This window comes from Pyrgilauda ruficollis, unplaced genomic scaffold (genome assembly GCF_017590135.1).
Source record: "Pyrgilauda ruficollis isolate IOZ18807 unplaced genomic scaffold, ASM1759013v1 scaffold489, whole genome shotgun sequence".
In the NCBI taxonomy this organism is placed as follows: domain Eukaryota; kingdom Metazoa; phylum Chordata; class Aves; order Passeriformes; family Passeridae; genus Pyrgilauda; species Pyrgilauda ruficollis.
This window is the reverse complement of record NW_024526477.1, coordinates 22,375-35,045: the sequence shown is the minus strand read 5'-3', so window position 1 is coordinate 35,045 and position 12,671 is coordinate 22,375. Positions and strand designations below refer to the sequence as shown.

Here is a 12,671-nt window from a genome sequence, read left to right as displayed (position 1 = left end):
CTCTGGTTACCATTGTCATTTCTTGCCGTGGTTACCATTGTCATCCGTTGCCACGGTTACCATTGTCATCCATTGCCGTGGTTACCATTGTCATCCATTGCCGTGGTTACCATTGTCATCCGTTGCCGTGGTTACCATTGTCATCCGTTGCCATGGTTACCATTGTCATCCATTGCCGTGGTTACCTTGCTTCCCCCGTCGTCCATTGCTGTTGTTACCGTGGTCACCACCTGCCCGTTGCCATGGTTACTGTGGCCCCCCATGGCCCGTTGCCATGGTTACCATTGTCACCCATCATCCGTGGGGGCTCGGGGTTAAAGGGGAATTGGGGGACAGGGAAGAATTTTAGGGGGTTTGGGGGGATTTTAGGGGGTTTGGGGGGGCCAGAATTGAAGGGACCCCCAAATTTAGGGAGGGGGCTCGGGGTTAGAGAGGATTTTGGGGAGGGGGAGAATTTTGGGGGGTTTTAGGTGGGCAGAATTAAAGGGAGCTGGATTTTGGGATCCCCCCAGGTTTTGGGGTCCCCCTCGGTTTTGGGGAGGGATTTTGGGGTCCCCCCAGGTTTTGGAGTAGGAGTTGGGGTCTCCCCGGGTTTTGGGGTGGGATTTGGGGTCTCCCTGAGTTTTGGGGTGGGTTTTGGGGTGGGATTTGGGGTCCTGCTGCATTTTAGGGGGTATTTTGGGGATCCCCCAAATTTTGGGGTCAATTTTAGGTTCCCACAGGTTTAGGGTGGGATTTTGGGGTTCCACGGGCTAGGGGTTAATTTTGGGGTCCCCCAGGTTTTGGGGTGGGGTTTTGAGGCCCCTCTGCATTTTGGGGGGGATTTTGGGGTCTCCCCGGGTTTTGGGGTGGGATCCAGGTTCTCCCTGAATTTTGGGTTGGGATTTTGGGGTCTCCCCGGGTTTTGGGGGGGGACCCGGGTTCCCCCCAGGTCGGGGGTTGGGATTTGGGGTTCCCGCGGATTTTGGGGTGGGATTTGGGGTCCCCCAGGTTTTGGGGTGGGATTTGGGTTCCCCTGGGTTACGGGTGTAATTTTGGGGTCTCCCTGGATTTTGGGGTCCCCCAGGTTTTGCGTTTTGGGGTGGGATTTGGGTTCCCCTGGGTTACGGGTGTAATTTTGGGGTCTCCCTGGATTTTGGGGTGGGATTTTGGGGTCCCCCAGGTTTTGCAGTGGGATTTGGGGTTCCCGCGGGTTTTGGGGAGGGATTTTGAGGTGCCCCCGGATTTCGGGGTGGGGGTTTGGATCCCTCTGGGTTTTGGGGTGGAGTTTTGTATCCCCCCCAAGTTTTGGGGTGGGATTTGGGCCCCCCTGGGTTTTGGGGAGGGATTTTGGTTTCTCTCTTGAGTTTTCGGGTCAGGTTTTGGGTCCCCCCAGGTTTTGGGGTGGGATTTTGGGGTCTCCCACATATTGTGGTGGGCTTTGAGCTCCCACAGGTTTTGGGGTGGGATTTTGGGGTCTCCCACATTTTAGGGTGGGATTTTGGGGTCCTGCTGCATTTTGGGGTGGGATTTGGGTTCCTCTGGGTTTTTGGGTGGGGTTTGGGCCCCCCGGGTTTTGGGTTGGGATTTTCGGGGGGTACCCGGGTTCCCCCCAGGTCAGGGATCGGGATTTGGGGTCCCCCAGGTCAAAAGTTGGGGTTTGGGCCCCCCTGGATTTTGGGGTGGGATTTTGGGGTCCCCCAGGTTCTGGGGTGGGATTTTGGGGTCCCCCCAGGTTTTGGGGTGGGATTTGGGGTCCACTGGGTTAGGGGTGTCATTTTGGGGTCTCTCTGGATTTTGGGCTGGGATTTTGGGGTCCCTCCAGGTTTTGGGGTGGGGTTTGGGGTCCCCCCCGGGTTTTGGGGTGGGGATTGTCTCCCGCTGGGTTTCAGGGTGCCCTGACCTCCCGTTCCCCCCCGCTCCCAGATTACCACGGCGGCCGCTCCCGCAGGAAGAGCGTTCCCGGGGGGAAGCAGTTCAGCATCAACATGGACGCGCCGCCCGCGCCCCCCTTCCGGCCCTCGGTGAGCGCCCGTCGCCGTGGCAACCGCGGCCTGACCGTCGCCATGGCAACTGTGGCCTGCCTGTCGCCATGGCAACCGCTGCCTGACTGTCGCTCTGGTTACCATTGTCATTTCTTGCCGTGGTTACCATTGTCATCCGTTGCCATGGTTACCATTGTCATCCATTGCCGTGGTTACCTTGCTTCCCCCGTCGTCCATTGCTGTTGTTACCGTGGTCACCACCTGCCCGTTGCCATGGTTACTGTGGCCCCCCATGGCCCGTTGCCATGGTTACCATTGTCACCCATCATCCGTTGCCGTGGTTTTCCCCCCCATCATCCATTGCCGTGGTCACTGCGATCTCCAAATCCCCGTTGCCATGGTTACTGTTGCCATCAATCATCCATTGCCATGGTTACCATGGGATCCTGGTCCCTCCCATTTCCATGGTTACCGTTGTCATCCGTTGCCATGGTTACCGTAATCTATCCCCCCCTTACCCGTAGCCACGGCTGCTGTGAGCTCTGTCAACTGTTGCCATGGTTTCCACGTTCCCAATGCACCCGTTGCCATGGTTACCCTGTCACACACCCTTTGCCGCGGTTACTGTGGCCCTCCATCACACGTTGCCGTGGTTGCCATGGTTACCACGGTCCCGTTTCCACATTACCACAGTTACTGTGGTTCCCACATGCCCGTTGCTATGGTAACTGTGCTCCCCATACATCCAGTGTCTTGGTTACCAGGGTAGCTGTTGCCGTGGTTACCAGATGCACACCCGTTGCCATGGTTACCGTGGTCCCTCCATCACCCGTTGCTGTGGTTGCTGTGGTACCCAGACAGCCGTTGCCGTGGTTACCCCATCACACACCCGTTGCCATGGTTACCGTGGTCCCTCCATCACCCGTTGCTGTGGTTGCTGTGGTACCCAGACAGCCGTTGCCGTGGTTACCCCATCACACTCCTGTTGCTGTGGTTACCCCATCACACACCCGTTGCCATGGTTACTGGTTACTGCAGTCCCTCATCACTCATTGCCGTTTTTGCTGTGGTACCCAGGCAGCCGTTGCCATGGTTACTGCGGCCCAGCACATCCCTGTCGTGGTTATTGCAGTCCTGCCCGTTGCCATGGTTACCGTGGTCCAGCACTTCTGCGTTGCCATGGTTACCCTGGCCCCGCTCCTCCCCGTTGCCATGGTTGCCGTGGTTGTGCCTGTTGCCATGGTTACTGTGACTCATTGCATCGCCGTTGCCATGGTTACCACCATCCCTGTGGTCCCCACGCTCCCGTTGCCATGGCAACTCCTCCACCTGGCACCGCGGGAGCCGCGATGCTTTGCTGCCTGTCTCCATGGCAACCGTGACCCTGTAGTAGCTGTTGCCATGGTAACCGGGTAGCCCATGTCCTGAGTGACCCGTTGCCATGGCAACAAGGTAACCCCAGGTCAGGAGCTGGGTAACCCGGTTCCCACAGTAACGGGTTATTGCAGCCCCAGGTGACCTGGATCCGGAATAACCCGTTGCCATGGTAACCAGGTGACCTGGATCTGGAATAGCCTGTTGCTATGGTAACAGAACAACCCAGGTACTGGATAGCCTGTTGCCATGGTAACAGGGTAACCCAGATCCTGAATGACCCGTTACTATGGTAACCAGGTAAACCAGGTCTGGAATAATTCGTTGCCGTGGTAACAGGGTAACTTGAATCTGGAATGACCCGTTGCCGTGGTAACCAGGTAATCAGGTCCAGAATGAGCTCCCGGTTCCCACAGTAACGGGTTATTGCAGCCCCAGGTGACCTGGATCCGGAATAACCCGTTGCCATGGTAACCAGGTGACCTGGATCTGGAATAGCCTGTTGCTATGGTAACAGAACAACCCAGGTACTGGATAGCCTGTTGCCATGGTAACAGGGTAACCCAGATCCTGAATGACCCGTTACTATGGTAACCAGGTAAACCAGGTCTGGAATAATTCGTTGCCGTGGTAACAGGGTAACTTGAATCTGGAATGACCCGTTGCCGTGGTAACCAGGTAATCAGGTCCAGAATGAGCTGTTGCCATGGTAACCAGGTGACTCAGGTCCAGAGTGACCCGTTGCCATGGTAACCAGGTGACTCAGGTTCGGAGTGACCCGTTGCCATGGTAACCAGGTGAATCAGGTCCGGAGTGACCTGTTGCCATGGTAACCAGTTGAACCCAGGTCTGCAATAATTTGTGTCCACGGTAACCGCTGTGTTAGGTAACGGTGTCCTGTGCTGCCCGTTGCCATGGTAACTACACAACCCACACACGGAATGACCTGTTACCATGGTAACCACTTCACCTGGATCTGGAATAACCCGTTGCCATGGTAACCGGGTCACCTGGCTCCCGGGTGACCCCTTGTCAGAGTAACTGGTCTGTTGCCATGGTAACCAGGTAAACCAAGTCTGGAATTACCCGTTGCCATGGTAACCGGGTAACCCGGCTCCTGAGTGACCCGTTGCCATGGAAACCATGACCCAATGACCCCCCCCCCTCTCAGACCCTGGTGACCCCTGAGCCCTCACTGACCCCTTGACCCCAGTGACCCTGTGGTCACTTGGCGACCCCTGACCTCTGGGTGACCCCCTGACCCCTGGGTGACCTCAATGACCCTGTGACCCCTGGGTGACCCCTGACCCCTCAATGACTCTGTGACCCCTGGGTGACCCCAGTGACCCTGTGACCCCTGGGTGACCCCAATGACCCCAATGCCCCTTCAGTGACCTCTGACCTGCCAGACCCCAATGTCCCCCGACCCCCATGTGACCCCGTGACCCCGGGTGACCCCGGTGTGACCCCGTGACCCCGGTGTGACCCCTGTCCCCAGCAAGGCTTCCTGAGCCGCCGCCTCAAGAGCTCCATCAAGCGCACCAAGAGCCAGCCCAAGCTGGACCGGACCAGCAGCTTCCGGCAGATCCTGCCGCGCTTCCGCAGCGCCGACCACGACAGGTGAGACAGCTGGGATACACCTGGGTACAGCTGAGATACACCTGGGCACAGCTGGGTACACGTGAGATACACTTGGATACACCTGGGATACACCTGGGATACACCTGGGCACAGCTGAGATACACCTGGGCACACCTGGGATACACCTGGGCACAGCTGGGAACACCTGAGACACACCTGGGATACACCTGGGCACAGCTGGGTACACCTGAGATACACCTGGGCACAGCTGGGTACATGTGAGATACACCTGGGTACACCTGGGATACACCTGGGCACAGCTGGGATACACCTGGGATACACCTGGGCACAGCTGGGATACACCTGGGCACAGCTGGGTACACCTGAGATACACCTGGGTACAGCTGAGATACACCTGGGCACAGCTGGGTACACCTGGGATACACCTGGGACACACCTGGGCACAGCTGGGATACACCTGGGTACTGCTGGGTACACCTGAGATACACCTGAGATACACCTGGCCACACGTGAGATACACCTGAGCACACCTGGGCACACCTGAGATACCCGGATACAGCTGGGGCATTGGGGACACACCTGGGACACACCTGGGGCAGCTTCCGGCAGATCCTGCCATGCGTCCAGAGTGCCGACCACGACAGGTGAGACACCTGGGCACACCTGAGACACACCTGAGTACAGCTGAGACACACTTGGATACACCTGGGGGCACCTGAGACACACCTGGGTACACCTGAGACACACTTGGATACACCTGGGCACACCTGAGACACACCTGAGTACAGCTGAGACACACTTGGATACACCTGGGGGCACCTGAGACACACCTGGGCACAGCTGGGATACACCTGGGCACAGCTGGGTACACCTGGGCACAGCTGGGTACACCTGGGATACACCTGGGCACACCTGGGGCATTGGGGACACACCTGGGTACACCTCACACACCTGAGGCAGCTTCCGGCAGATCCTGCCGCGCTTCTGGAGCACCAACCACAACAGGTGAGATACACCTGGGCACACCTGAGATACACCTGGGTACAGCTGGGGCACTGGGGACACACCTGGGACACACCTCACACACCTGGGGCAGCTTCCGGAGCGCTGACCATGACAGGTGAGACACCTGAGATACACCTGGGTACACCTGGGTACACCTGAGATACACCTGGGTACAGCTGGGGCACTGGGGACACACCTGGGACACACCTCACACACCTGGGGCAGCTTCCGGAGCGCTGCCCACGACAGGTGAGATACACCTGGGACACACCTGGGGCAGGTTTCAGCAGATCATGCCACGCTTTCAGAGCGCAGATCACAACAGGTAACACACCTGGGCACATCTGGGGTACACCTGGGCACAGCTGAGACACACCTGGGCACACCTGGGGGCACCTGAGGCATTGGGGACGCACCTGGGTACACCTCACACAGCTGGGGCAGCTTCTGGCAGATCCTGCCGCGCTTCCAGAGCGCCGACCGTGAGAGGTGAGACACCTGAGATACACCTGGGCACAGCTGGGGCACACCTGGGCACACCTGGGGCACTGGGAACACACCTGGGCACGACTGAGATACAGCTGGGTACAGCTGGGCACACCTGAGACACACCTGGGATACACCTGGGGGCACCTGCGGGCATTGGGGGCACACCTGGGGACAGATGTGGGGACACCACAGGGACTCCTGGAGGCACCAGGGGTCACCTGGGCACACCTGGGGACACCTGGGGTCACCTGGACACACCTGGGGTCACCTGGGCACATCTGGGGACACCTGGGGTCACCTGGACACACCTGGGGTCACCTGGGGACACACCTGAGGGAGTTTGGGGGCACTTTGGGGACACCTGGAAACACACCTGGGACACACCTAGGAGACCTGGACACACCTGGGGACATCAGGGCACACCTGGGGACACCACGGGGGCATTTGGGGACATGTGGGGGCACTGGACCAGCAGCTCCCACAGCGCCGAGCGTGACAGGTACCGGCAACACCTGGGGCACACCTGGGGGCACCCCGGGGGGCTTTGGGGGTCCCACCGTGTGGGGGCCCTGAGTTCCACCAGGAACTCCCCAAAATCCCCCCAAAATCCTCCCAAAATCCCCTCAAATCCTCCCCAAAATACCTCCAAAACCCCTCAAACCCCCCCAAATCTCCCAAAATCCCCTCCCATCCCCCCAAAATCCCCCTCAAATCTTCCCAAATCCCCTGAACTTCCCCCAAAATCCCCCTCAAATCTTCCCAAATTCTCTCAAATCTCCCAAAATCCCCTCCAATCCCCCCAAAATCCCCCTCAAATCTTCCCAAATTCTCTCAAATCTCCCAAAATCCTCTCAAATCCCCTCAAATCTCTGCAAATGCCCCAAAATTCCCTCAAATCTTCCCAAATCCCCTGAACTTCCCCCAAAATCCCCCTCAAATCTCCCCCAAATCCCCCCAAATTCCCTCTGATCCCCCCCAAATCCCTTTCCAACCCCTCCAATCCACCCCAAATTCCCCCCAAATTCTCCCAAATCCCCCCAGACCCCTCCAGATCTCCCCGAATTCCCGAAATTCCCAAAATTCCCGCCCCCCATGCAGGGCCCGGCTGATGCAGAGCTTTAAGGAGTCGCACTCGCACAAACTCCCCAAATCCCCCTGAAATGCCCCCAAATCCCCCTGAATCCCCCCAAATGCCCCCAGACCCCCCCAGGGCCCCCCAGATCCCCCCGAATTCCCGAAATTCCCGCCCCCCGCGCAGGGCCCGGCTGATGCAGAGCTTTAAGGAGTCGCACTCGCACGAGTCGCTGCTGAGCCCCTCGAGCGCGGCCGAGGCGCTGGAGCTGAACCTGGACGAGGATTCCATCATCAAGGCCGTGCACAGCAGCATCCTGGGCCAGGAGTTCTGCTTCGAGGTGGGCGTTCCGGAACCTTCCGCGGCTCCGGGGGCCTCGCGGGGGCGTGGCTCACCTGTGGCGGGGGGCGGTGCCCGCAGGTGACGACGGCGTCGGGCACCAAATGTTTCGCCTGTCGGTCGGCGGCCGAGAGGGACAAATGGATCGAGAACCTGCAGCGTGGGCAACTGGTGAGAATGGGGGTCGTTCACTGGTGTTTGATGGTCAACTGGTTATGGGGAGAGTCAACGGGTCAGGGGGATGGGCATCTGGGGGATGGGGGATTGTTAACTGGTGTTTGATGGTCAACTGGTGATGGGGAGGGTCAACGGGTCATGGGGATGGGCAACTGGTGGGGATAGGTGCCGTTAACTGGTGTTCAATGGTCAGCTGGTTATGGGAAGAGTCAGTGGGTCATGGGGGTGGGCAACTGGTCATGGGAGGGGGGAACTGGTGGGGATGGGTTTGTTAACTGGTGTTTGATGGTCAACTGGTGATGGGGAGGGTCAACTGGTCACGGGAGAGGGCAACCAGCAGGGGTGGACATCTGGTCATAGGGATGGGCAACTGGTCAGGGGGGCAGGCAACTGGTGAGAATGGGGGTCGTTCACTGGTGTTTGATGGTCAACTGGTTATGGGGAGGGTCAACGGGTCATGGGGATGGGCAACTGGTGGGGATGGGTTTGTTAACTGGTGTTTGATGGTCAGCTGGTGATGGGGAGAGACAGTGGGTCATGGAGATGGGCAACTGGTCATGGGGAGGGTCAACAGGTGATGGGGGTGAGCAACTGGTGAGAATGGGGGTTATTCACTGGTGTTTGATGGTCAACTGGTTGTGGGGAGGGTCAATGGGTCATGGGGATAGGCAACTGGTCAGGGGGGTGGGCAACTGGCGGGGATGGGGTTGTTAACTGGTGTTTGATGGTCAACTGGTGATGGGGAGAGACAGTGGGTCATGGAGATGGGCAACTGGTCATGGGAGTGGGCAACTGGTCAGGGGGGTGGGCAACTGGCGGGGATGGGGTTGTTAACTGGTGTTTGATGGTCAACTGGTGATGGGGAGGGTCAACGGGTCATGGGGATGGGCAACTGGTGGGGATAGGTGCCGTTAACTGGTGTTCTGGGAAACTGGTCAGGGGGATGGGCAACTGGTCAGGGGGGTGGGCAACTGGTCAGGGGGATGGGCAACTGGTCACGGGGGTGGGCAACTGGGGGATGGGGTCATTAACTGGTGTTTGATGGTCAGCTGGTCATGGGGGTGGGCAACTGGTGGGGATGGGTTTGTTAACTGGTGTTTGATGGTCAACTGGTGATGGGGAGGGTCAACTGGTCACGGGAGAGGGCAACCAGCAGGGGTGGACATCTGGTCATAGGGATGGGCAACTGGTCAGGGGGGCAGGCAACTGGTGAGAATGGGGGTCGTTCACTGGTGTTTGATGGTCAACTGGTTATGGGGAGGGTCAACGGGTCATGGGGATGGGCAACTGGTGGGGATGGGTTTGTTAACTGGTGTTTGATGGTCAGCTGGTGATGGGGAGAGACAGTGGGTCATGGAGATGGGCAACTGGTCATGGGGAGGGTCAACAGGTGATGGGGGTGAGCAACTGGTGAGAATGGGGGTTATTCACTGGTGTTTGATGGTCAACTGGTTGTGGGGAGGGTCAATGGGTCATGGGGATAGGCAACTGGTCAGGGGGGTGGGCAACTGGCGGGGATGGGGTTGTTAACTGGTGTTTGATGGTCAACTGGTGATGGGGAGAGACAGTGGGTCATGGAGATGGGCAACTGGTCATGGGAGTGGGCAACTGGTCAGGGGGGTGGGCAACTGGTGAGAATGGGGGTCGTTCACTGGTGTTTGATGGTCAACTGGTTATGGGGAGAGACAGTGGGTCATGGGGATGGGCAAGTGGTCATGGAAGTGGCAACTGGGGGATGGGGGTCATTAACTGGTGTTCAATGGTCAGCTGGTTATGGGGAGAGCCAATGGGTCATGGGGATGGGCAACTGGGGGATGGGGGTTGTTTACTGGTGTTTGATGGTCAACTGGTTATGGGGAGAGTCAATGGGCTATGGGGGTGGGCAACTGGTCATGGGGGAGGGTAACTGGTCAGGGGGATGGGCAACTGGTGAGAATGGGGGTCGTTAACTGGTGTTCAATGGTCAGCTGGTGTTCAATGGTCAACTGGTTATGGGGAGAGTCAATGGGTCACGGTTGGTGAGCTGCTCATGGCAGGGTGAACTGGTCATCGGGATGGTGAAGTGGTGGGAATAGAAATGGTCAGCTGGTGTTTAACTGGTCATGGGAATGGTCAGCTGGTGGGGATGGTCATGGTGTTGATGGTCAGCTGATGTTTGATGGTCAGCTGGTGGGGATGGTCAGATGGTGATGAGGATGGTTGTGGTGTCAATGGTCAGCTGGTGATGGAAGTGGACAGCTGATATTGATGATCAGCTGGTGATGGAGCTGGTCAGCTGGTGGGGTTGGTCATCTGGTGCCGATGGTTAACTGGTGTTTGATGGTAAACTGGTGTTTGATGGTAAACTTGTGGTGTTGGTGGTTGACTGGTAATGACGGTGGTCAACTGTTATTGATGGTCAGCTGGTGTTTGATGGTCAGCTGGTGTCGATGGTCAGCTGGTGGTGGGGGTGGTCATGGTGTTTATGGCCAAGTGTGTTGGTGGTCAGCTGGTGTTGATGGTTAACTGGTGGGGATGAAGATGGTCACCTGGTGTTGATGTCAGCTGGGATAAGGATGGTCAAGCAGTGGTGATGAGCGCGGTCAACTGGTGTTGATGGTCATCTGTGCTTGATCGTCAACTGGTGGGGATGAGAATGGTCAAGTGGTGTTGGTGGTCATCTGGTGGAATGGGGGTGGTCCGTTGGTGTTGATGTCAGCCAGACTAGGGATGGTCAGGCAATGGTGATGAGCCTGGTCAGGGGGTGTTGATGGTCATCTGGGTGGTCAGTTGGAGGGGATGTTGATGGTCAGCTGGTGTTGATGGTCAGCTGGTGATGGGGGTGGTCATGATGTTGATGGTCAGCTTGTATCAATGGTCAGCTGGTCTTGATGTCAACGGGGCTAAGGATGCCCAAGCCACTGTGATGAGCCCGGTCAGCTGGTGTTGAGGGTGTTCATGATGTTGATGGTCAGCTGGTGTTGATGGTCATCTGGTGGGAGTGAGGATGGTTGAGCAATGGCGATGAGTGTGGTCAGCTGGTGGTCATGGTCAGCTGGTGTAGATGGTAAACTGGTGTTAATGATCAACTGGTGAGTATGGGGATGGTCATCTGGCTGGTGTTGATGGTCAGTGGATGCTGATGGTCAGTGGGGGCTGATGGTCAGCTGGTGTTGGTAACCAGTTGGTGTTAACAATCAGCTAGTGGCAATAGGGATGGTCAGCTGGCAGTGGTGGTCAGGGGGTGTTGATGGTCAGTGAGCATTGATGGTCACCTGGCGTTGGTGGCCAGCTGGTGTTAACGATCACCTGGTGCCAATGGGGATGGCCTCCTGGCATTGATGGTCACCTGGCATTGATGGTCACCTGGTGTTAACGATCACCTAGTGGCAATGGGGATGGTCACCTGATGTTGGTGGCCAACTGGTGTTAACAACCACTTGGTGACAGTGGGGATGGTCACCTGGCATTGATGGTCACCTGATGTGGATGGTCACATTGATGGTCACCTGGCATTGATGGTCACCTGGTGTTGATGGTCACCTGGTGTTAACACTCACCTGGTGTCAGTGGGGATGGTCACCTGGCATTGCGGTTCACCTGGTGTTAATGATCACCTGGTGTCAATGGGGGTGGTCACCTGGTGTTGATGGCCAGCTGGTGTTGATGGCCAGCTGGCGTTGATGGTCAGCTGGTGCTGATGGTCACCTGGTGTTAACAATCACCTGCTGTCAGTGGGGATGGTCACCTGGCATTGCGGTTCACCTGGTGTTAACAATCACCTGGTGGCAATGGGGATGGTCACCTGGCATTGAAGGCCTCCTGGCTGGTGTTCAATGGTGGTGTTGATGGTCACCTGGTGTTGATGGTCACCTGGTGTTAACACTCACCTGGTGTCAGTGGGGATGGTCACCTGTCACTAATGGTAGCCGGGCTAAGGACGGCCCCTCGCGGCTCCGAGCTGCTCCACGGGCGTTGCCACTCCCTGGTGCTCTGACCACGCGGTGCCCACGGGCTCTGACCGCGCAGGACAACAGCCGCCGCGTGGACAACGTGCTGAAGCTGTGGGTGATCGAGGCGCGCGACCTGCCGCCCAAGAAGCGCTACTACTGCGAGCTGTGCCTGGACGACATGCTGTACGCGCGCACCACCAGCAAGGCCCGCACCGACAACGTCTTCTGGGGCGAGCACTTCGAGTTCAACAACCTGCCGGCCGTGCGCACCATCCGCCTGCACCTCTACAAGGACACCGACAAGAAGAGGAAGAAGGACAAGAGCAACTACGTGGGCATGGTGAGCATCCCCATCGCCAGCGTCACCGGGCGGCACTTCGCCGAGCAGTGGTACCCCCTGAGCCAGCCCAGCGGCAGCAAGAGCAAGGCCGGGTGCCCGGCGCTGCGGGTCAAGAGCCGCTTCCAGACCATGAGCATCCTGCCCATGGAGCTCTACAAGGAGTTCGCCGAGTACGTCACCAACAACTACCGCATGCTCTGCGCCGTGCTGGAGCCCGTGCTCAGCGTCAAGAGCAAGGAGGAGGTGGCCTGCGCGCTGGTGCACATCCTGCAGAGCACCGGCAAGGCCAAGGTGGGGCTTCGGGGTTGGGACGGTGGGATCTGGGAGGCTGGGATGGATGATGGATGGATGGATGATGGGTGAAGATGGATGGATGG

At 58.0% G+C, this 12,671-nt stretch overlaps 1 protein-coding gene across 1 annotated transcript in view; it reads left to right on the top strand.

The window, feature by feature from the left end:
* Positions 1-1,820: 1,820 nt before the first annotated feature.
* SYNGAP1 (synaptic Ras GTPase activating protein 1) overlaps positions 1,821-12,671 on the top strand; it is a 30,390-nt gene continuing 19,539 nt past the window's right edge. The window contains exons 1-5 of the mRNA XM_041479501.1: positions 1,821-2,003; positions 4,837-4,958; positions 7,693-7,846; positions 7,927-8,031; positions 12,031-12,585. Of these exons, the coding sequence (XP_041335435.1) occupies positions 1,968-2,003; positions 4,837-4,958; positions 7,693-7,846; positions 7,927-8,031; positions 12,031-12,585 (972 nt within the window). The 5' untranslated portion in view covers positions 1,821-1,967. The remainder of the gene's footprint in view (positions 2,004-4,836; positions 4,959-7,692; positions 7,847-7,926; positions 8,032-12,030; positions 12,586-12,671) is intronic.